This window comes from Hyperoodon ampullatus, assembly GCF_949752795.1.
Source record: "Hyperoodon ampullatus genome assembly, chromosome: 4".
Classification (NCBI taxonomy): domain Eukaryota; kingdom Metazoa; phylum Chordata; class Mammalia; order Artiodactyla; family Ziphiidae; genus Hyperoodon; species Hyperoodon ampullatus.
Window position 1 is genome coordinate 168,567,666 of NC_136917.1, and position 22,403 is coordinate 168,590,068.

Consider the following 22,403-nt stretch of genomic DNA (forward strand, 5'->3'; position numbering starts at 1 on the left):
AAATAGATAGCTAGTGGGAAGCAGCCACATAGCACAGGGAGATCAGCACAGCCACATAGCACAGGGAGATCAGCTCGGTGCTTTGTGACCACCTAGGGGGTGGGATAGGGATGATGGGAGGGAGACGCAAGAGGGAGGGGATATGGGGATATATGTATATGTATAGCTGATTCACTTTGTTATACAGCAGAAACTAACACACCATTGTAAAGCAATTATACTCCAATAAAGATGTTAAAAAAAAATAGCTTGGAACCTCAGCCACTGGTTCATAATTAGCATAATGTAATGATTCAGGAAAATGACAAAATAATTTTCTTATTCCATTGAGTAGAGAGCTCTCTTTTTTCTTCCAAATTAATGTTGCAAAATTACAAAAGTTCTTTGCATAGATTTTTCTCAGCCATCTCAGTCCATATCTAATGGGACCAGGCACAGTATAAATTTTACCACTGGGGGTGAGAGGTTATTTTAGACTCTGTGTTCCTGCCTGGTGACTGTCAGAGAAGGGCTGCCCACTTTGCCAACTGGGTCGTTGTTTTGTAATTTAGATAGAGTAAATCTAAGGTAAGTTATTACCTTCTAGAAACTTGAATTGTCTCCTTAGCAGAATGATGAGAGTTAGAATTAAGCTTTGGGGTTAGAGGAGAGCTTAGAAAAGATACCTAGAGGACTCTATTAATTGCACTCTCATTTTAAGTGGAATATGGTTTTTATTCACAGAAAACTCCACTGGTAAATTTCCTAAAAGCACCAGCTTATGATTTAGAGTACTTAAAGGAGTGTTTTGTTTCATTTTGTTTTTCAGTAAGGCAGTAGAGCTATCATCTACCCCTCTGCTTTATGTGCGGCCAGTACTGACAGAGGCAGGGAGCTTGCTCATTTTAGACAAAACTTGAGCGGGGCTTATAATCTGTAAGCTAAACATAGCAATAAAATAATAATACTGAATTCTCACATAACTCATCCTGCATGCCAGGCACTGTCCAGGCCTTCTGCATAGATAAGCTCACTGCATGGCCCCTGGCCTGTGAGCTGGGCCCCAGGGTGAAGGAGACACAGATGTGAGTGACCTGGAGACAGGAGTCTAACCTGGATCATCGGGCTCCAGGGTCCTCATACAGAACCATGTCCTCTGCTTGAGCACCTACTGTGTGTCAGGCACAGACACCGGTGAGATCACAGTGAATAAGACAGGCTAGGTCCCCCAGCACCTGACTACCTGGAATTTATATGCCGAGGGTGAGGATACAGGAATGTGGTTTAAAAATAATACTTTGGGATAAAAGAATGTTGCATATAATTTATGACTAGGATGTTTAAGCTCACTAACATATCTGTTTTTGAGAAAAAATAAGCCATTAGTTGAATCTGATAAACTGAGTTAATTAAAATCTCCTTTTCAGGCATACACTAGCCAAGAAGGCTTGTTTTCTTCTTTTAATTCCCTTTTACTATATAAATGCGATACTGAGCTCCCAGTGCCAAGACCAATTTAATTCATTTGCTCAATTATGGGTTAAAAGAAAGAACTTTTGGCACATATTAGCTGTCTGCTACTTTGGAGTCACAACTGGCTGAATTGATGAACTTTATATAATGATCTGTTGCTATGGCAACATGCTGCCCAGTGAGTGGAAGAGGGCATTTCATCATTACCTCACTGCTAATGCTCCAAACAGTAACAGATGCAAATACAAAGTGCTTCCTTTTACTCTGCAGTAACTCTGGGTCGATGAGACAAACATGAAAAATGTCTCTTGGGTACAACAGCAGAGAATCAAATAGAGTCAAACGCACAATTGGAAATAAGGTAATTCAGCTTCCCTGATTAGTGGCCTTGGTGTCCGCAGTGAATCTCCAGCCCTGTCACAGGCAACCATGGTCAGAACTGCCTGTCCCATTCACAGGTTTAATTTCTGTACTGGATTCAGCACATGGCAAGTTGAATAATAAACATCTCTTTAAAATACAACAGAACTTAGAAAAGCAGTAAGAGGAGAACAGAGTCAAGATAAAAGATTTAACCATCCAGGGCTTTGCAATAATCCTTCATTTTTATATCACATTTCCCTGAACTAGCCCTCTCTTTGTTTCATGGTATGACTTTTTCCCTACCTTAAAACAAAAATTTTCTATGTATCCAGTATGTTACAGCTCCACCCTCTTAAGTGTTTTATTGCACCTTAGAGGAAATATATATTTATTCTGTGTTTTGGAAGTGCTTCGGGCTGCTATACTCAAGAAGAATTGATTTCTCGGCCTTTTTTCATCGTTCAGGGTTCTCAAGTTCATTAGAGTTGATGCCGCTATACACATAGGACCATAGGACATGATGACTTTTTTCTTTTAGTATTGTTTCATTGTTGAAGCTTTAATGAATTGCAGAAGGCTGTCTGATCGTATACAAGTACGAAAAATCAAAAATTATTATTTTTATTTATAGCAGTAGTAAATGTTATATTGAGCTGATCATATTTCTTTTCCTTCCCTCTCCTTCTCCCTCCTTCCTTCCTGCCTTCCCTCTTTCCAAAAAATAATAAAAATATTTTCATGAACCCTCAAAATTTCGGTGAAACTAAAATTCTAGACATCCTCCAAAAAGAAACTCATGATAATCAATGACCTTTCCCTCAAATACTGGAAAGCTCATTCCTGAGCACTCATTTAGTTCCAATTGTCCCCCAAAGATCACCAGGGTTGTTAGCATAAAGGTTGTGAGCAAGGCTTCCGCTATTTGAATTATTTTATAATGTTTATCAAAATGCATCAGTTTTTCAAAATACTACATGTTCTGTATCATCTCCTGCTGCATTTCTAGCCCAGGATCATATGTATAGGGGATTAAGTGAAATACATGACAATATTTGATAATGCCAGACTGTTACTAAGATGAATCTTATGTTGTAATCATACAAGGTAAAAAGAAAATGGTCTAACATAGTTTATAATGCCTTTGCATTAGAATTTGAGTCATAATATCTTAAGGAAATGTGGAAAAATAATTTGCAGTCTAGTTTTGAAATTGCTTTGAGCAAATTATCTGGGTGACAAAATCTTCTTACTCTTGACATGGAGTCCCTCTGATAGCCTGCTCAGGCTGCCTTAACAAAGATAACAGAATACTGAAGATTGGGTGGGTTAAACAACAGAAGTTGATTGCTCACAGTTCTGGAGGCTAGAAGTTCGAGATCAAGGTGTTGGCAGGGTTTATTTCTTCTGAGACCTCTCCCCTTGGCTTGCAGACGGGCATCTTCCAGATGTATCCTCACATGTTGGGTACACAAGTCTATGTCTTAATTTCCTCTTCTTATAAGGACACCAGTCACATTAGATTAGGAACCACCCACATGACTTCATTTTACCTTAATTACCTCTTCAAGGGCCCTATCTCCAAATACAGTCACATTCTGAGGTATTATGAATTAAAACTTAAACATACGAATTTTGATGGGGTACAATCCAGCCCATAATAATCCATATTTTATTATAAGGTATATTTCATACCAAATGAGAGATTGCTATATTTGAACATCCCTATCAAGATGCAGAATAGAACCTTGCTTAAACTATTGAATCTGTGTTAATTAGCAAACTGATCGCTGAAATTTAGAGAAAGACCAGCTGTTTTCCCCCAAAGTCAAAAATATAGTGAATTTTCAACCACTAATAACTGAATTACATCCATTAGAGTTTATATTACATACAGCTTACATCACATAAAGCAATTAGTGGTTAGAGAGTCATTTTTATTGTAAAAGTTTTTTTGTTTAAACCAATCTTTTGTCACCTTAAACCTTCTTTTTTAAAAAAAAATAACTGAAATAGAATATTCTAGGCATTTTTCATCCATTTATTCTCATGTTTGCTTCCTGAACTTGAGGAAATGAGAGTCCCTAGCCTGGTAGAGAAGTCAGGTCTGTCCTGGCACCACTTGTATATTAGTTACGTGTGTAGGGAATTATGTGATAAGATAAGCGTGTCTGTAAATCATAGCTTAATCTTCGTCTTGAATAACCACTACTGCTTAATACACTGTTTTATCAGACCACCTGATCTTTTAAGAAACTTATCAGCCATACTATTAATGATGCACCATTATAAGGATTGTATATTATACCTTCCATATTTTCAAAACAAAACTACCTTCAAAAACTTAGAAACCAGCACTTGATTGATACGCAGAGGACCTACATTTTGGCCCAATCGTCTGATCTTTGGAACTCAACCTATCTGGGCTTTGCTTTCCTCACCTGCAAAATTCAAAATATCGTTGTAGGTTCCTTCCAACTCTAATGTCCTACGACTGTTGGAAATTTTGGTTTAGAAATCATAATGATGGTAGATGATTTGCAATTAGAGTGCCCACCAATGGGATCTCTCGTCTTCTCCCCCAAGGACTTATCTTGGATTCCGAAAATTGACTGAATTAGGAAAATAAAAGTGGTCTTTGGTTTTCTATTTGTACATCAAGTTCACATCTATGCTTCTCTTTCCTTGTTAGCTTAATTTTGGTATAAATACATCAGTGGTTTTTGTTTTTGTTTTTGTTTTTGTTCTTGTTTGCACTGGCTTTCATATGTTGATTATCCAGGCTGTGAATAATGGACAGTCTCGAAGCCCTCACCAGTTCTGTTTGGGAGGGCAGTCAGGGTCATTGGTTTTCTCAGAAAAGTGATACAGAAGCTCTACTCCAAAAGAGTAGGGACAAGCTTAACCTCTAGTTAAAGGGAAACTCTACAAAGCACATGAACCAAAACAGAAAGAATCTTCTTTAGTGGTTGTGATTACTTTGTGGCAGTCCATAAGGTTCTGACATAAGCTGACAATAATGCATTCACTCTCACAGGACATCTGTCCTTTGCCTGTGGGCAGATTACCAGTGGGTGACACAGGTGGCCAGGTGAGGGGATAGGGGCCAGGTTCTAATATCAGGGCTACACTCACTGGCTGGACAGCCATGAGCCTTCAGTTAACCTTTGAGGACCTGCATCATCTTACCTGCAGTAGGGGCTCTAGTGCAAGGGTTCTCAAACATTTGTGGAGATGGGACCTTTTGTTCAGTTATTCTCAGCCCTTCCTGCTGGAACCCTTTCTTCAGTGGAAATCATATGGCAAGGCTAACTATGTGAAATGAAGCTTGCCATGTTGTGGGTTATGAAGCTGTTGCCTGTTTTGGGGAGTGATGGGCACCTGGCTCTTCAGGGCAGTACTGGGCCACCTCTCTACATCTCTAAGCTGTCCAATACCATAGCCATAACCTGATGTGACTGCTGCACACCCGAAACATGGGTAATCTGAACTGAACCCTCATTTCAAAGACTTAGTAGAAAAAAAGCATGTAAAATACCTCATTCATTATATACTGATTACATATTGGAAGATTTACACTATTTTGGGCACATCAGGTTAAATAAAAATTTGTAATTAAATTTAATTCACCTGCTCTTTTTTTTTCTTTTTTAAATGTGGCTGCTAGAAAAATTTTCAATTACTTGCATGGATGGCGCTACAGTTCCGTTGGATGATGCAGGTCTAGACTCACTCTGTGGGCTCTCGCCTCCAGCCATCAGTGCTCAAAAGCTTTGTGGGGATTCTAGTCATTGTTGCTTCCTCAGGTCCCATGTGCAAGTCGCTCTGTTCCCATGAAATGTGTTAGGAATGTGTCCTGGCAGCTTTCTTTACTACCACACTTTGCTCTAAGAACAGATTTTCATTGAAACCAAAATATTTTTTTCTGCAGAAAAACATGCATTTTTGTTTGTTTGGTTTTGTTCTCTTTTTTTAAATTAATTAATTAATTAATTAATTAATTAAATTTATTTGGGCTGCATTGGGTCTTCATTGCTGTGTGCGGGGTTTGTCTAGTTGCAGCAAGTGCGCTTCTCATTAAGGTGGCTTCTCTCTTTTTTTTTAACATCTTTATTGGAGTATAATTGCTTTACAATAGTGTGTTAGTTTCTACTTTATAACAAAGTGAATCAGTTATACATATACATATGTCCCCATATCTCTTTCCTTTTGCGTCTCCTTCCCACCCTCCCTATCCCGCTCCTCTAGGTGGTCACAGAGCACTGAGCTGATCTCCCTGTGCTATGCGGCTGCTTCCCACTAGCTATCTATTTCACATTCGGTACTGTATATATGTCCATGAGGTGACTTCTCTTGTTGCAGAGCATGGGCTCTAGGCGCACGGGCTTCAGTAGTTGTGGCTCGTGGGCTCTAGAGCACAGGCTCAGTAGTTGTGGCACAAGGGCTTAGCTGCTCCGTGGCCTGTGGGATCTCCCTGGACCAGGGCTCGAACCCACGTCCCCTGCATTGGCAGCTGGATTCTTAACCACTGCGCCACCAGGGAAGCCTTGGTTTTCTTCTCATTTTACTTACTCTTCCCCTAAGGTGCTTGGTAGCTCATTAGCTATAGGACGTGCACATGTTTTGCTGTGGGTTGGAGGTCGTGGAGCAAACTTCAGTGTTTCACGGATCATTTCTTGTGGTTGGAATTTTGGGGGAGATTTCTTCATGTCCTTTTCAAGTAACCCTCCAGTCTTCTGATAAGTTTTATGTAAATATTTCTTCCCCAGAAATCACTTTTAAAGTTGGATTTATTACTGTTTCATGTGACAATGTTCCAACTTTACCTTAGTATACCATTTTGTTTATGACTTTTGCTTTTTCCTTTGGTCATTTTCCTAATGGCTCAGAATACTGAGGTTGAAATGAATACCTCTCTTATTACGATAATCCAATTTTGCCTCTGTGTTTTCCACCTGCTGTCAGATGTGCCTCTGGTCTTCCATGACTTTATTACTCACCAGCAAAAATCAATATTAGGAATTGTTTGGACATACAGTCTGATTATTTGTGCCCAGAAGAGTTCTCATATCCCTGGCAAGCACTTCAGTGAAGCCCTTCATTTGTTCAAGTTCTGGTCTGGTGACGGTGCCTTGCATGGCTGTTGTTTTGGGGAATAGTTGTCCCTTTCTCTTATTCCCAGAGGTACTGCCTTTCAAGTATACATACAACTTCTGTTCATCCAGACATGTTTGATCTGGCTCTGCATGCCTCACTCTTTAGATAGACGGTGTAAGGGAGCACGGACATCAGTCACCGTGTTTGCCTGTCTGTGCCTGGATTGTGAGGAGTGTGGTCCTGGTAACCAGGAGACCCCGGTGCTTTCTAAAGCAGCTGCTGACAGTGTTTGTCCTCCACGTGGGCAGCTTCCGATGGATCAGGATGTTGCCTTCCTTCTAACTACCTCCCAACTGGCTACGTTTCATGACTTCCAGAAGATTTCATGGAATAAAAAGAGTATGCAAACAATCTAAATATAACTACCCTTTCCTAGGTATCACACTGGCTTTTTAATTAATGTTTATTTGGGGTCCATTGTTACTTTCTCTTGTTCATTAGCATTGACGTGAACTTCCATTTCATGTCTGACTCCCTCACAGGATTTTGAAAGTACAGTTCATAGGAAATATATATCAGTTCTTCTACTCTCTGAAACTCAGTTTTCTCACCTGTAAAGTGGGAATACTCATGCATATATTTGTTACATCCTCACCAGCTTGCTGAGATGATTACGAGATGTGGATATAATAAGGCTGCCAGATTTAACAAATAAAAATATAGGATGCCTACTTTAATTTGAATTTCAGGTAAACCATGAATAATATTGAATTGGATGTACTAATACTAAAAAAATTAATGGTTTATCTAAAATTCAAATTTAAGTGGGCATGCTTTATTGAATCTGCCAACCGCCTAAAGTATAAGCATGCTTCCTGTTCTGCTGAAATTAGGCAAATATAAGTTCTTCAGCACAATATTTACATTTTCATGTAATTACAACTATTCATGTGTTTCAGATGACAACCATACTATATCAGCTTTCATCAGCCTGAACATGAAAAATCTTTCAGTAGCTCTCTTTCACAAGTACCTGTGGTTTTCAATTTTAGAGATAAACTACAAATATCTGACCCTCAAATGTATGTCCATAACGTATTTCACATTCTCACATAAAGGTGAATATTATGAGAATTTGGGCCAAGACAGTGCCAGCCCCGTGGTCTTGCTGTCAGCTCCTATTCTGCACTTCCAGAAGCACGCTCTCCTCCTCTCTCCCTGGGGAAGTGATCTGCAATTGACAGGAAGTGCCAATTTTCTCTTTCCTTTCTGATCTCAAATTTTTACAGACTGATCGAGAAGGTTTTCTGTATTTCTAGCATTGATTGTTTTCCTTCCACTGACTTTGATTAGAGTATTGAGTTTCAGGTGTATATGGTTTTATTTTTCTATGGCGAATTTTCAGAGCTGATATTTTCTCAGCTGAAACCAATGAAAATGTTCTTCCTCATTCATATTTAGTTTATGACATATATATTTAGTATATTTAGTTGAAATATTTGGGAATTGGGGAAATACTGTTACTTGTTTCACCTTCACACTGACTGATCTGACTGATATCGTACCTCTCATTAAATGTTGCAATGCAAGCATATTAATCAGGGGTCTTTTTAGCAAATGTACAAGTGATAATGACATTCCCATAACAGTTGCCTTCCTTCCTGCCTTCTTCCCTCCTGTCTATGTTCCTTCCATCCTTCCCTCACTCGTTAGTTCAGTCTCTCGTCCAGCACATATTTATTAATCTCCATAGGCCACAGTGGTGGCAGCTCTGCAGACATCAGAGGACAAAACTGATAGTGTCTGCCCCCATGGAGCTCAATAACGGCAAGTGTAGAAGCCACAAAACAACTAAATTAGTAGTTAAACTGTGGCAGATATTATAAAGCAAAGACAGCAAAACATAAAAGCATTCTGAGGCACCTCCCTGAGTCCTGCTGTTCTATCCTCTCATATGAAGTGGATCTTTGTTCCTTGGTTTCTTAGGAGCCAGGCTCTGACTTTCTGGCTCTGAAAGAAAAAACAAAAACAAAAACAAAAACAAAAACAAAAACCCGGCTTTGCCACGTCCTTGCTCTGTTACCAAACCAAACTTGGGTCCCTTTGCCCGCATGCAGTAAAGCTGATTTACTGACACCAGCTTGGGCTCGTGCTTCATATGGTCCATGGGTGACTTGGTACCGTGTTGACACCTGATGCAGAGAGTCCAAGGCGGGAGAGAGGTGTGGTCGTGCATGTGTCCAGAGGCTCACGCCAGAGACAGGAGCGTAGGGTGAGTGTTCTGGGGGCGTCCAGGTGAGGAAGGTGTTCTACACTAAGGTGACAGTGTGTGAACAGTGTGGCCAAGGTGCCAGCTGAGGAAGGGCAGACGTCGAGGGAACAGAAGGAGGCTCCTGGGGTCCGGATGTGCTGACCCTGCTGCCGACAGAACGGGGAACTTCACGAGGCTCCTCACGTGATCGGGTGGCTCAGAGTGAAGAAGACCCAGCAGAGGCGTAGATGGTGAACGAGCATCTAAGTCCACGCTGAGTACCCTTCTCTGAAATGCTAAGAAGTCCTCTAGTTTTGTTAGATCCCAGTCAGCTGGAAAGTCAGATACAAGGCGTGCAGAAATACACACTGAGAAGTTTTGATCAATGATGGTTAGTTCTTTGAAATCAAATGATTAAAGATCTTTGAAAATTTGTTTTTTCCCCGCACAATTGCTTCAGAATTCAAAGTGCATATGAGCATATTGACATTTGAATTGTTATTGATTTGGTTTCTCAGAGTAATAATCCATCAGCGAAATACATAATAAACAGCCAGGCGTCTCTGCGCACCTGTTGAATAGGATTTGGTTCTCTCACCCATGTTTCCCATGAAAAGAGCGTGGTAACCGTCAAAAGATGACAGCTCGCCACCTGGACTCTCGCCTCTTCTACCCGTCCTCACCTCCACCCCTGCATTGCTCTAAAATGTTCTGTTTTATTCCAAGAGCCTCTCTTTTTAGAATTTTTATTGGAGTATAGTTGATTTACAATGTTGTGTTAGTGTCAGGTGTACAGCAAAGTGAATCAGTTATACATATACATATATCAGCTCTTTTTTTTGTTTGTTTAGATCCTTTTCCCATATAGGCCGTTACAGAGTATTGAGTAGAGTTCCCTGTGCTCTACAGCAGGTTCTTATTAGTTATCTTTTTTTTTTTTTTTTCGGTACGCGGGCCTCTCACTGTTGTAGCCTCTCCCGTTGTCGAGCACAGGCTCCGGATGTGCAGGCCCAGCGGCCATGGCTCACAGGCCCAGCCGCTCCACGGCATGGGGGATCTTCCCGGACCGAGGCACGAACCCGTGTCCCCTGCATAGGCAGGCAGACTCTCAACCACTGTGCCACCAGGGAAGCCCTAGTTATCTATTTTATATAGAGTAGTGTGTTTATTCCCAAAAGTCTCTACTTAAGACTCATCAGAGCCTCGCAGCTCACTGGATGGTGGCAGGCCCTGTCTCCTAACTTCTGTCTCGGACCGCATCCTATTGTCGGGATGTCCCAAATGGCAGGAAAGGCTCCATGCCTGTCACTGGTCCACAGGAGGCTGGCACTTCTGTCTGCCGGTGGAGACGTCCTCTCAGGTTACTGGAGCTAAGACACTACGCGGAGGTCACCTTCCCTGAAGCTGCCACCTGTTCTCATCCCTGCCATGGTGCCGGGCTCATCTTTGATGCTTTACCCTATGCAAGCAGCGAGACCCAAATATCACTGGGTTGAATTTCCCGCCAGCTGGAAATTGTGGTCTCCAAGTCAAAATTAGATTGACTTACACAGTAAATACATACAAATTGCTTTGCACACTTTAATTGGGAGCGCTTGTTAAAATGCTGCCTTGCTGCGTAGACTTCCCCTGCCTCTCTCTCTCCCCGCTTCCCTCTCCCCGCTCCCTCTCCCCATCTCTCCCTCTCTCTCTGTCCCCGCCCACTCCCTTGCTGTGCGTTCACAAACACACACTCTTCCCTTAAAGATGACCCAGCAATCCCACTACTGGGCATATACCCTGAGAAAACCATAATTCAAAAAGAGTCATGTACCACAATGTTCATTACAGCACTATATACAATAGCCAGAACATGGAAGCAACTTAAGTGTCCATCGACAGATGAATGGATAAAGAAGATGTGGCACATATATACAATGGAATATTACTCAGCCATAAAAAGAAATGAAATTGAGTTATTTGTAGTGAGGTGGATGGACCTAGAGTCTGTCATACAGAGTGAAGTAAGTCAGAAAGAGAAAAACAAATACCATATGCTAACACATACATATGGAATCTAAGAAAAAAAAAAAAGGTCATGAAGAACCTGGGGCAAGACAGGAATAAAGACACAGACCTACTAGAGAATGGACTTGAGGATATGGGGAAGGGGAAGGGTAAGCTGTGACAAAGCGAGAGAGTGGCATGGACATATATACACTACCAAATGTAAAATAGATAGCTAGTGGGAAGCAGCTGCATAGCACAGGGAGATCAGCTCGGTGATTTGTGACCACCTAGAGGGGTGGGAGGAAGGGAGACGCAAGAGGGAAGAGATATGGGAACATATGTATATGTATAACTGATGCACTTTGTTATAAAGCAGAAACTAACACACCATTGTAAAGCAATTATACTCCAATAAAGATGTTAAAAAAAAAAAAGACAGGTACTATATTTTTAATCTTCCCAGTATATATAGTAATCCTGTTTGTGCTTGGACTTTCTCAAAAGTGACATGTTTAAACAGCTAACCTAAAATAAAATTAAGCAGTGGTTTACTAATACTGCATACATTAGTATATGAATAATTTTATACACTGTTACATGCATAGTGCTTATAGCAGTCAGTTCATAATCAATAAATGTTCACTGGAGATGTTTCGGATATACGTTTCTTCATGAACTCAGGATAATATATATCCACCTAGGTATTTTCTCTCTAAATGTAAACATCCTTTGTCTCTAAGGACTCTCCTAGGAATGAAAAACTGGAAAGGTATTTTCTGTCCAAATCTTTTGTGAGATTAACAGATTGATCGGAAGCCTTGAAGCCAGAGGTTCTTGATTTTATTTCCTGTTTTAGATGACTTGATAGCCTCATTATCTGTATTTACAGAATAAGAATTACAGTGTTTTGAAACTCAGATCACCATGGGTTTTATGAAGTCAGTGCCTTCAGGGAGATTTGAGGAACTTGTGGAGGGCTTTCAGAAGTGCTTCTAGAGGGTTGGGTCTCAATCCCTGGACTTGCACACAGGCCTTGGGGGCCTCCCCACAGCGCACCAAGGACAACAGCACGTTTCAGGTCTGGGTCCCCACCCTGGGGGTTGGCTGCACCATGCCCCTCCCTGGTGGAGAGGACCCTCCTCTGTGCCCATCACAGCCACTCTGAAGAGTCTTTGTGGTTCCAGGGACACTAGGACACTTGTCCTCGGGCAGTGCTCACAGCCAACGTAAATGAGCATAAGCACGTGGTGAGCAGAAAACCTCGAGTGGGGAGGGGACCGGGTCAGAAATGGATGTTCATTAGTACAGGAAAGAAGAAGCTGTGGAGCTGAGACCCAGAAGAGCATCCCGGAGAACAAGCTTGGGGGAGAGAGAGAGGAAGGAGGGGATCTAGACAGAAAGGCAGAGAAGGATGTACTTCCAGGGCAGGGGGGAAGCAGGTGGTTCTCTGCTCCCTGCATATCTGCAGCTGTCCATCATGCGGGGTCTTCTGTGCTGGGGCAGCAGGGTCAGCTCCTCTGTGTCTCACTGAGAATCCAGGGATTCCTCTTACCTGATGTTCTCCAGGGGATGGTGCAAAGCTGGCTGCGTTGAGCCGCAGTGAGCTTGCTGTGCTCTGGGTCTCTAGACTTGCATCAGAACCAGGCAGCTAGTAGCCGAGTGGTTCTCGTCCTTGGCTCTATGTCCGCGCTGCTGAGCGCTGGGAAAATACTGGTGCCTGGTCCCACATAGAGCGGGGCGAATTGAATAGGTCCAGGGCAGGGCCCTGGCGTCAGCGGATGACCCTACGTGCAGCCAGGCTGGAGAACCCCGGTGGCTCAGCTGGCAAGTGGCTGGTGAGACCCGTTGACCTCACTTTCTTCTTTTTATGTCGCCTCCACAGATTACGGCACCATTAAAAAAGTGCGGGCGCCCCTCACTCAGACCTCGGGCAGCTGTTTGCTGGAAGAGATGGAGCTCTTCCCCGAGAGGCGGCCGGAGCCCATCAGAAGCCTGCAGATCCTCCACAGCCAGAGCGTCCTGTTCGTGGGTCTGCGGGAGCACGTGGCCAAGATCCCACTGAAGAGGTGCCAGTTCCACCACACGCGCAGGTAGGGCAGCCCCAGGGGACCATCCGGCATGCTGGCGCCCCTTGTCGAGGCGCCACAAAGAGAGAGGGCACGGGAGCCCCGAAGGCTTTCAGATTTCCCGTGGTTGAATGGGATGAGGACCTTAGCATCCTTGTGAATCCTGCATCCCAGGATGCAGAGAGTTCTGATGCAAACCAGGCTGTTGTGATGACAGTAACACATCAGTATCTGTGGAGGAGCAGCCACTGTATAACATCTGTAAGCAGATGTCAGGATTAAAATAAATTTTTCAGTGTGTTATAACATTCAGTGATGATGCTGATATTTGGTGTTCCTGAATTAATCTGCTACAAGTATATATATATATATATATATATATATATATATATATATATATATACACACACACACACACACACACACATGCACACATTTTTTTTTTAACCTGGCCACTAAAGTATTTTAAACCTCACTTTCTCATCTAACACATGTGAATTGCTGTAGAATCAAATGGGAAAATATATGTAATGGAAAATGCAAATGGGCAAGATGGGTATTCTTATGTAGAAGGAAGGTTTTTATGTTTAATAAAAATCGTTACAATATTCCTTTCTAGATGATTTTAGACAATGAGGTGTATAATGTGATGCCTCCTTTGGTGTCAGTGTTGAGAAATAAATAGCATTAGGGACCCCCCAACTAATTATGATGCTCTTGTGTTGTGATTCATAATAACAAATAGTGACATTGATTAACAACTATCTTTTGTATAACAACTTTTCCCTAAATTTAACCAATGGCTGCTTGAAATTTGTTCGGATTTGTGTTTCCTGCAGGACTAGCCTAGGGCAGGAATTATTCTAGCCCAGTTGCTGATGGTTCAGTGGGTGACAGGGAGGGTTGGGGTCTCGTTAACAGGAGTGTCACAAGTTAAATGAAGCTGGAAGGGCACCAGTCCTCCAGCTCCAGCCCAGCATGCTCTGTGGGGACATGACAGGGGATAACAGGCAGGAAAACAGTCATGTGCCATACACAGGTATTCTGGTGCTGAAATGGGAGTTTCTGGTTTGCAAAGCACGAGGCAATTCACCTTTTTCCTGGTGCTCCGTTAGCTCAGCAACTTGTAGGTGCAACTTAGGCAACTAGGTCCTGCATCAAGTCAGGGAGGCCAGGCATCATCTGCCCACTCCTGTATGCTAGGTAGCTGCACTTGAAGTTCAACCATAAATCCACAGGCATCAACCAACACCAGGCCCAGCCACCCAGGAGAAGTTGACAAGTTCCCCCTTTTTCTTTCAAGGAGAATAAGCCCCTTGCCTGTCTTTATCAGGCTCCTGGGAGGACAAGATTTTACAGTTATATCTAGAGCTGACTCTCCCTGCTGTTTGCTTGTCCACTCACTCAGAGACAAGCAGTGAGAGATGATAAATTTATTGTAAACTGATAGACTGTTGTCTTCTGTGTGCTGACACCCAGAGTGGGTTAGTTTGTATTTGACCCTTAAATATTCCATTAGAGGAAAGAAAATCTAAACATTTCAACCCAAGAGTTTCTCTGGATTTCTCCCAATGTTTCTCTGCTATCTTCCTCTTATAGAAAGATAGGAAGACCTCTGTAACACTCATTGAAGAAAAAAATCCATTTCTAAGGAACTGGTATTTACATGACCAGATCTCTTTTTTATAAATTATGGAGAAAGATAGTGTGTTTTTTTTTTTTTTTTTTTTTTCTGGACAAAAGCAATTTTAACTTTCAAGAAATGTGCCTAAAGAAGTACACGGCATAGGGACAGGATAACAATTGAGTAACAATAAGTACTCATTTCTTTGTGAAATATATTTTTCAGAGTACAATGTAAGTAGTTTTGTTATCAGAAAATCATGTTTATAAATGAATTTTGAAGTGTTTAGAAGAGAAATTGAGCTTAACTAAATTACCTGTCTCCTTCAAAATCATATTCACATTGTTCATTTTTTTGAATATCTGTTTTTCAGAGGCAATGCAGTTTGAAATCAATCAAAATGCTTATAAATGATAACAGTTGATGCAATTTCCCAAGATTTTTTCATATGTCTGGCACTGTGCTGGATCTTATCCCCACCTTCCTTCATCATTACACCCTGAAAGTAAAGTCAAATATCATCTCTATTTTTCAGATGAGGAAGTGGTGTCTGGGACTTCTGGCATCCTGCCCAAAGTCACATAGCTCATGTAATGTGAAACCCAGATTCAGAGCCGGACTCTCTGACCCCAAGGCCCAGACGTTATCTTTGGTTCACTGTGTTGCCCCTTGTACAATGAGGACATCATGCTCAGTGGTCAGATTTCAGCAGGGACGAGCCTTTTTTTTTTTTTTTTTTTTTTTTTTTTTGCGGTACATGGGCCTCTCACTGTTGTGGCCTCTCCCGTTGCGGAGCAACAGGCTCTGGATGTGCAGGCTCAGTGGCCATGGCTCATGGGCCCAGCCGCTCCGCGGCACGTGGGATCTTCCCGGACCGGGGCATGAACCCGTGTCCCCTGCCTCGGCAGGCGGACTCTCAACCACTGCGCCACCAGGGAAGCCAGGAACAAGCCATTTGATGGCATTTTTCATGGTGTTCTTGCGAGCCAGAGCTGGTTAGTACCAGGACAGGCTGAACTCAGGTGTACTGACGAGGACTCCCAGCTGCTTCCCATTAGTGCCTGCCTTATGATGCCTGCCACAAGGCTGGGTTAAGGAGACCAAAAAGAGGTTTTGTACCCCTGGGTTACTGTAAAATGAGTCTCCATTCTCTAGCTGTTCTAGAGGTGACCCTGGACCCAGGAGGGACTGCAAACCATGCACGCCTGCGCCATCCACACTGCGCACACATTGAAACTTGGAGCCAACGGCACAGTGTTTTTAACTTCCCATAGCTGTTTTCCTCAGAAAGCTGTTTGGAAAGAACAATATTTTTAAAATATATTTCAGTTGAGTTTGACCTCAAAAACTAAGCAGAAAGATTTTGTTTTGATTTTAACCTTTTTTTTTTTTGCACAACCTATTTAAGAAATAGCATGGAAAAACTATGCAAATAATAAAGCAACTCATCAGGCTGGATGGTGACTTCTGGGGATGTAGAGTGGGAGAGAAATTTTACCTTTCCTGTGTATCCTTGGTACTCTAAGACTTACTTACCACACGCATATGTTAGTTTCATGAAATGAATTAATATTTACTGAATTCTGAAGAATATGGGAATATGGAAATGGCTGCATATGGGTACAGCACGTGAAATGGAAGGTAGGTAAGCTGACACCACCTTCACCTGAGGCTGTTGCCAAGCCAGGGGCTCCCAGTAGCAGCGTGAAAGTGGTAAAAGGTCTTTATAGGGATGCACAAGGTGAAGCAGGCAAGAATAGTCACTAACTTAATTCCTATTGATGTAAGTACCAATATAAAGTCATAACTTGCCACTTGGAGGAAAACAGACTGGCCAAGAGCTGATAGAGGTCTTATCTCCCTGCTTCAAGAAGAAAAGAATGATCACAGGACTTGAGCTGCAATAATCACGTCCAGAAATAAAGCTGTTATTCCTCACACACACCCCCAAGGAAATAGTGTAACCTTCAGTTAGTCTGGCTGATTGAAGCTCCTCAGGCCTAAGGAAATGAAAGCTTGAGGAAGTGCTGATGGAAAGGATTTTGATTTAGACTTTAAAACCATTTTAAGGATTGTGCATTAATTAGACCAGTGGGTTGGCAAACTTTCTCTGTAAAGAACCAGACAGAAAATGTTTAGGCTTCCCAGGCTATAGGGTCTCTCTTGCAGCTGCTCAACTCTGTCCTTGTAGCATGGAAGCAGCCACAGACCATAGTGAGTGGGTGTGGCTGTGTGTCAGCAAAAGGCACACAGGTTCATCCAGCAAAGGAAGAACTCACTGTTAGATTCAATCAGTTTATTACTTATGTAGACAAAAAAAGTAAGAGCAGAAAAGGTGTCAGCTACCCAGGTCCCTTATCCCACAGATGACACCAAAACAGAAGAGGCCAGATGACAATGCGCTGGAGAACTCGGGCCCCACGCTGCTGAGGAGCTGATTCTGTGCTGCGGTTTTATAGTCTGCAGCTGCATCCTAGTAGGGGTGAGAGTAGGGGGCAAAAAGCCTTATACCTCACTAGAACCCAGGAGGCGATGAGAAACCATCTCCTCCCTGGAGCACAGGGAGGTGGGAGGAAAACAGCTTTGTAGCAGGCACTCATAATCCTCCCATGCGTGTGATCGGGCGGGTCCCAGGGCGCTCTGCCGAAGCTTAGCTTAGCTGTAGTTAAGCTTTGCCCTATGTGGAGACATGAAAAGCCGCCAGGGCACCAGGGCTAAGCATTCGCCTGCCCTGTGTTTCAGTAAATCTTTAGGGAGCAGGCTGGATTAGGGCCATGCGCTGTCATTGGCTGATTCCTGAATTAGATTATTATCATGTACGCCTTTTGAATGAATGAATGTGCTTTACATCATTACATACACTAATTTTTAAAATTAGGTGTTAAATTACATAAATTAAGTGTGAAATTACATAATTTAACTCTAAACCCTAGTAAATTAACAACAGAGTGTTTTCTACTCTTCAGACATTCATATATTCTTTATGTTTTGTTTGACACCCACCACAATTCTGAGGTTAAATAAACCTATCAATCAGGTTGTAGAGTTAACATTTTATAGATGAGGGATCAATCGGAATCAGAGAGAGAATGTCCAAAGAATCATCCGTCAGAGAACAGAAATTAGAATTCTTCCTTCAGCCTTTGGGAATGTGAGCTCCTGAAGGCTGGGCATTGTCTTTCCAGGTTCCGTACAGCCTTCAGCATGTGTCCAGCCTGAGACAGGCTCAGTAAATTCTTATCAAATTAACAAATGGATACTCTGTCTCTCCCCTTTCTGTTATTTTTCTTTATAACCTAAAAAGAAAACCTCAATTCTTGTGTAACAATAAAGCTCCCTTTACAGAAAAGTGTAGTGATATAAAACATTAGCCAAAGGATTGAAAACCCTTAGTCCTTAGGTGTTTATTTTATTTTTGCTTTGCTGTAAAAACTATTTGGAGAGAGAAGAAAAGCTGGGAACTGGAAGATTCATAGCCTGTATATAACATGAGACATGGCTTCTAAATTTTGCTTTATAAAACTGGAAGGAAAAAGGAAACCATTAAGAAAACCATTTGTGAGTGGGTGTCTAGTCATTCTTAGTTCAGTTCGCCTATAATAAAAAAATTAACACCTCATTAAGAAAAGTAGTGTGGAAATTAGATTACTGCAGGATATTTATTGCTTGAAAGAGCTACAGTTTAAAAGGTGGAGTTAATAGGTTGTTAATAAAGGTTGTCACCTTTATTAATTACATATTCTCTAAAGACAGCATCTGCCTGATGGGAGAAACACAATGTATAGAGTGAAATTGCAGGATCCCCACAAGGTGCCCCAGCAAGACAACCTTAGCCATTCAGTTATGAATCATATAAACATCAGAAGGACATTTTGAAATGTACCCATTTTAAAAAGTAAATATGCTCCCTTCAAAATAAACTGAATATTTTCCTAATCTCAACATCTTGAGTTTTTGTTTGCTTTGGCTTTGGTATAGCCTCTAAAGACTGTGGATTTTCCTTAGTTAATTCACTTATAGTATATTTATTGAATCTTATGTGTGCCAGGCTCTGAGTGTATGATGATAGATGAGACATCACTGACCCTGTCTTCGCGGGGCTCAGAATCTAATGAGAAATTCGGACATAAATAAAATCTCCCAAATATCTCTTGTGGATTCAAGCCAAAGGGCCTTGGAGTTACCTTAGACTTTATCCCCAAATCGATTTATCATTAAAGTCTGACCCTGGACTCCACTAGGACGTAATCTCCAAGCCTGCCATCGCTGTCCAATTATTTTTTTAAGCTATATCTGAATCACAACCAGTGCTCCAATCTTAAATTTCCAATAGTAAGGGAATTAATTACCAAGTTATGATATACTCACTCAGTGGAGTGTTCACTCAGTGGGTTATTCTGAAGGCATTAAATGATGACAATGAAGACATCTGTATGATATGATATTAACTGAAAAAAGCAAGACACATTGTTTGCCATCATTAATACCGTTTAAAACATAGAAGGAGGGTTTCCCTGGTGGCGCAGTGGTTGAGAGTCCACCTGCTGATGCAGGGGACATGGGTTCGTGCCCCGGTCTGGGAAGATCCCACATACCATGAAGCGGCCAGGCCTGTGAGCCATGGCTGCTGAGCCTGTGTGTCCGGAGCCTGTGCTCCACAATGGGAGAGGCCACAACAGTGAGAGGCCTGCATACTACAGAAAAAGAAAAAAAAAAATAGAAGGAAAAGACCAAAAGTATACATGCCAACATGCTGTTCACAACTCCAAAATACATGCCAACATGCTAATTACAACTGTGAAATACATGCCAACATGCTAATCATAGCTGTGAAATACTTACCAACTTGCTTGTTAAATGCATGCCAACATGCTAATTACAACATTGAAATGCATGCCAACATGCTAATTACAACTGTGAAATACATGCTAACATGCTAATTACAACACTGTAAGAGGGGGTCCGAGGTAGGCTTGGGCTGGAACACAGTGTGTTCCAGAAACTCATTAGTTACACCCCCAAGTCCTGGGCGGGGTGGAAAAGGAACAGTCAAAATGTGATACGTAGGGCATGAACGTGTGTGAAATAGACTAGTAAATTAAGAAATGTAAGTCATACTACTGTTCTATAATAATCAGGGGAAAATGTAGGTTATGTGAGGTGTGAAACGCAATTTGGGAAGGATTCTCTATTCTAAAAGGAATTCTCTATTCTAAGGAAAAGAATATCAAATTATAAATACAAACGTGACAGAGGCCAATCACAGAATATTTTTTTTTTCATCTATCAAACATGTTTTGAACAGTTCCAGGCAAGCTTTATTCTGAATGCAGGGAATACAGAGAGAAATCAGATATGGCCGTGGCTTTTTATTTTAATTTTTATTGGAGTATAGTTGATTTACAATGTTGTGTTAGTTTCAGGTGTACAGCAAAGTGAATCAGTTATACATATACATATATCCACTCTTTTTAAGATTCTTGTCCCATGTAGGTCATTACAGAGTACTGAGTAGAGTTCCCTGTGCTATAAGTAGGTCCTTATTAGTCATCTATTTTATATATAGTCGTGTGTATGTGTCAATCCCAATCTCCCAGTTTATCCCTCCCCCCTCCCCCTTGGTAACCATAAGTTTGTCTTCTACATCTGTGACTCTATTTCTATTTTGTAAATAAGTTCATTTGTACCATTTTTTAAGGTTCCACATATAAGCAATATCATACGATATTTGTCTTTTCTGTGTCTGACTTACTTCACTCAGTATAACAGTCTCTAGTTCCATCCATGTCACCTACAATCACAGAATCCTAAAGGGTCTCATGAAGTAAGGAAGTTCAAGCTTCCTTAGCTTCATGGTAAATCCACCTTTGACAATGATGTAAACGTATATTTGATCCAGGTAGACAATAAAAGCAAAGAAAATATTTGAGTGCCATCTTGTAGAGATGCTAGAGCCACCCAACAGTTTCAGGTTCCACTTCCTGTTCAGTTTCCTAAAAGAGAATGTTTCTGTCTTCTAAATGGCAATCCAAATAGTCACTTGGATAAAGTTTTAAAATCAATACAGTTACCAACCTTTTGTACCCCAGTTGTGTTTGAGAGGCACAGCTGAAGGACTCACACTGCGAGGTTTCATTATTTAATGTCTACAGGTCTCCTGCTTTTGAGCTCCCAGATTTAACGCTATGTAAAGAACTCCATGGGGAAGTTTGGGCTGCAGCAGTTGATCTCAGCTCCAGATCCTTGCATCTGAGTGATCCTGAGCCGAAACACCTTGGCTTTTATACCCTGAAATCCTCCTAAGGTTGTATTTGCAGCCTGGTCCAGTGAATTAATGATTCTTAAGGAAATCATCATCCCTATGTGTCTGCAAAACAGCTTGCATACGGAAAGATCATGAGCTTTGGATGCAGGTGGATCCTGGATAAGCCTTTGGCTTGGTGTGTGATTATGAGGAGGTTACTCAGTGTGTCACTAGAGCAAAAAGACAGAGACCATATAATGGGTCTGGTAAATAAGAAGAATCCAATACGAGACGGTTCCTCTCCTTTGCTGCTTGAGCATTATATCCAGTTCATGTACGTCCTGCTGAGCTGGTTCTGCTCTCATACACGTAATTTGCCTTCATTGTCCAGATATACTTCACATTGCCTCTGGACCAAACAGAGGGCAAACTGACCTGTTGTGAATTTTTTCTTCCACCTTTAAACAACTTCACATTGTCTGAGATGTACAGGGCCCATCAGGCCAGATTCTGCTCCTTGCATTAATTTATTTACCTCACTCTGGTCTGTTTGGGCAAATGGATTTTCTGGCGGTTGTGAGACTCTACCTCAAGCACGTTCTGTGTGTAGGTGAGTGATGTCAGCATGGCCCCAGCCAATGGGCAGGAGTGTCTGTCGGTGGGTATTCAGTAATCCCCTGTCTCAAGTGAGCAGGTACATATGCATACAAGTGGGGCTGATGGAGGCTGAACAGGGCCGGGTGTGAGGAGAGCCAAGTGCTTACCTTTGCCCATCCCAATGGTTGGGGAGGGCAACAGAGAATCCAGATGCAAGGTGGGTACCACACGTGCCTCAACTGTTCTGCTGAGAGGGGCGGATGTCCTTCCTGGGGTGGGCTGTGCTCCACAGGAGGACGCCTTGGCCCAAGCCTCACTCACTCAGTCGCAGGCAAACTGCTAAGCTGAGTGAATTATAAGAAGCCAAAATAATAATAAAAAAAAAATTTCTCTGGACTTATTGTCCTCTAGGGTTTTGTGTAAAACTTAAGATGGATAACTTGACACTTTGTACAGTCTTCAGGTGTGACTGCTGACCCTTTTACCTCTCCTGTGTCTTCTGATTCTGCCTACTAAACCCTCATGTACAGAAGGGTTTCTCTTGAAGAAACATGAGATGGGCAAGAAATAATTGTGTCTTCATTTTTATCCTTGACTGGCTGGAGAGGAGAGTAGACTGAGAGAGCGGACTTGGAGAAACCTATGATTACCTCTAGTTTACAGACAACAGAAGATCAAATACCAGAGTGTAGGCTTTTCCCTGAACGAAGAGGCCAGTGGATG

The 22,403-nt window shown here is 41.9% G+C and overlaps 1 protein-coding gene across 1 annotated transcript in view; it reads left to right on the top strand.

Moving 5' to 3' along the window:
• SEMA5A (semaphorin 5A) overlaps positions 1-22,403 on the top strand; it is a gene marked incomplete at both ends in the record, with an annotated part of 314,646 nt that overhangs the window by 204,369 nt on the left and 87,874 nt on the right. The window contains one exon of the mRNA XM_079703072.1: positions 13,032-13,239. Within this exon, the coding sequence (XP_079559198.1) occupies positions 13,032-13,239 (208 nt within the window). The remainder of the gene's footprint in view (positions 1-13,031; positions 13,240-22,403) is intronic.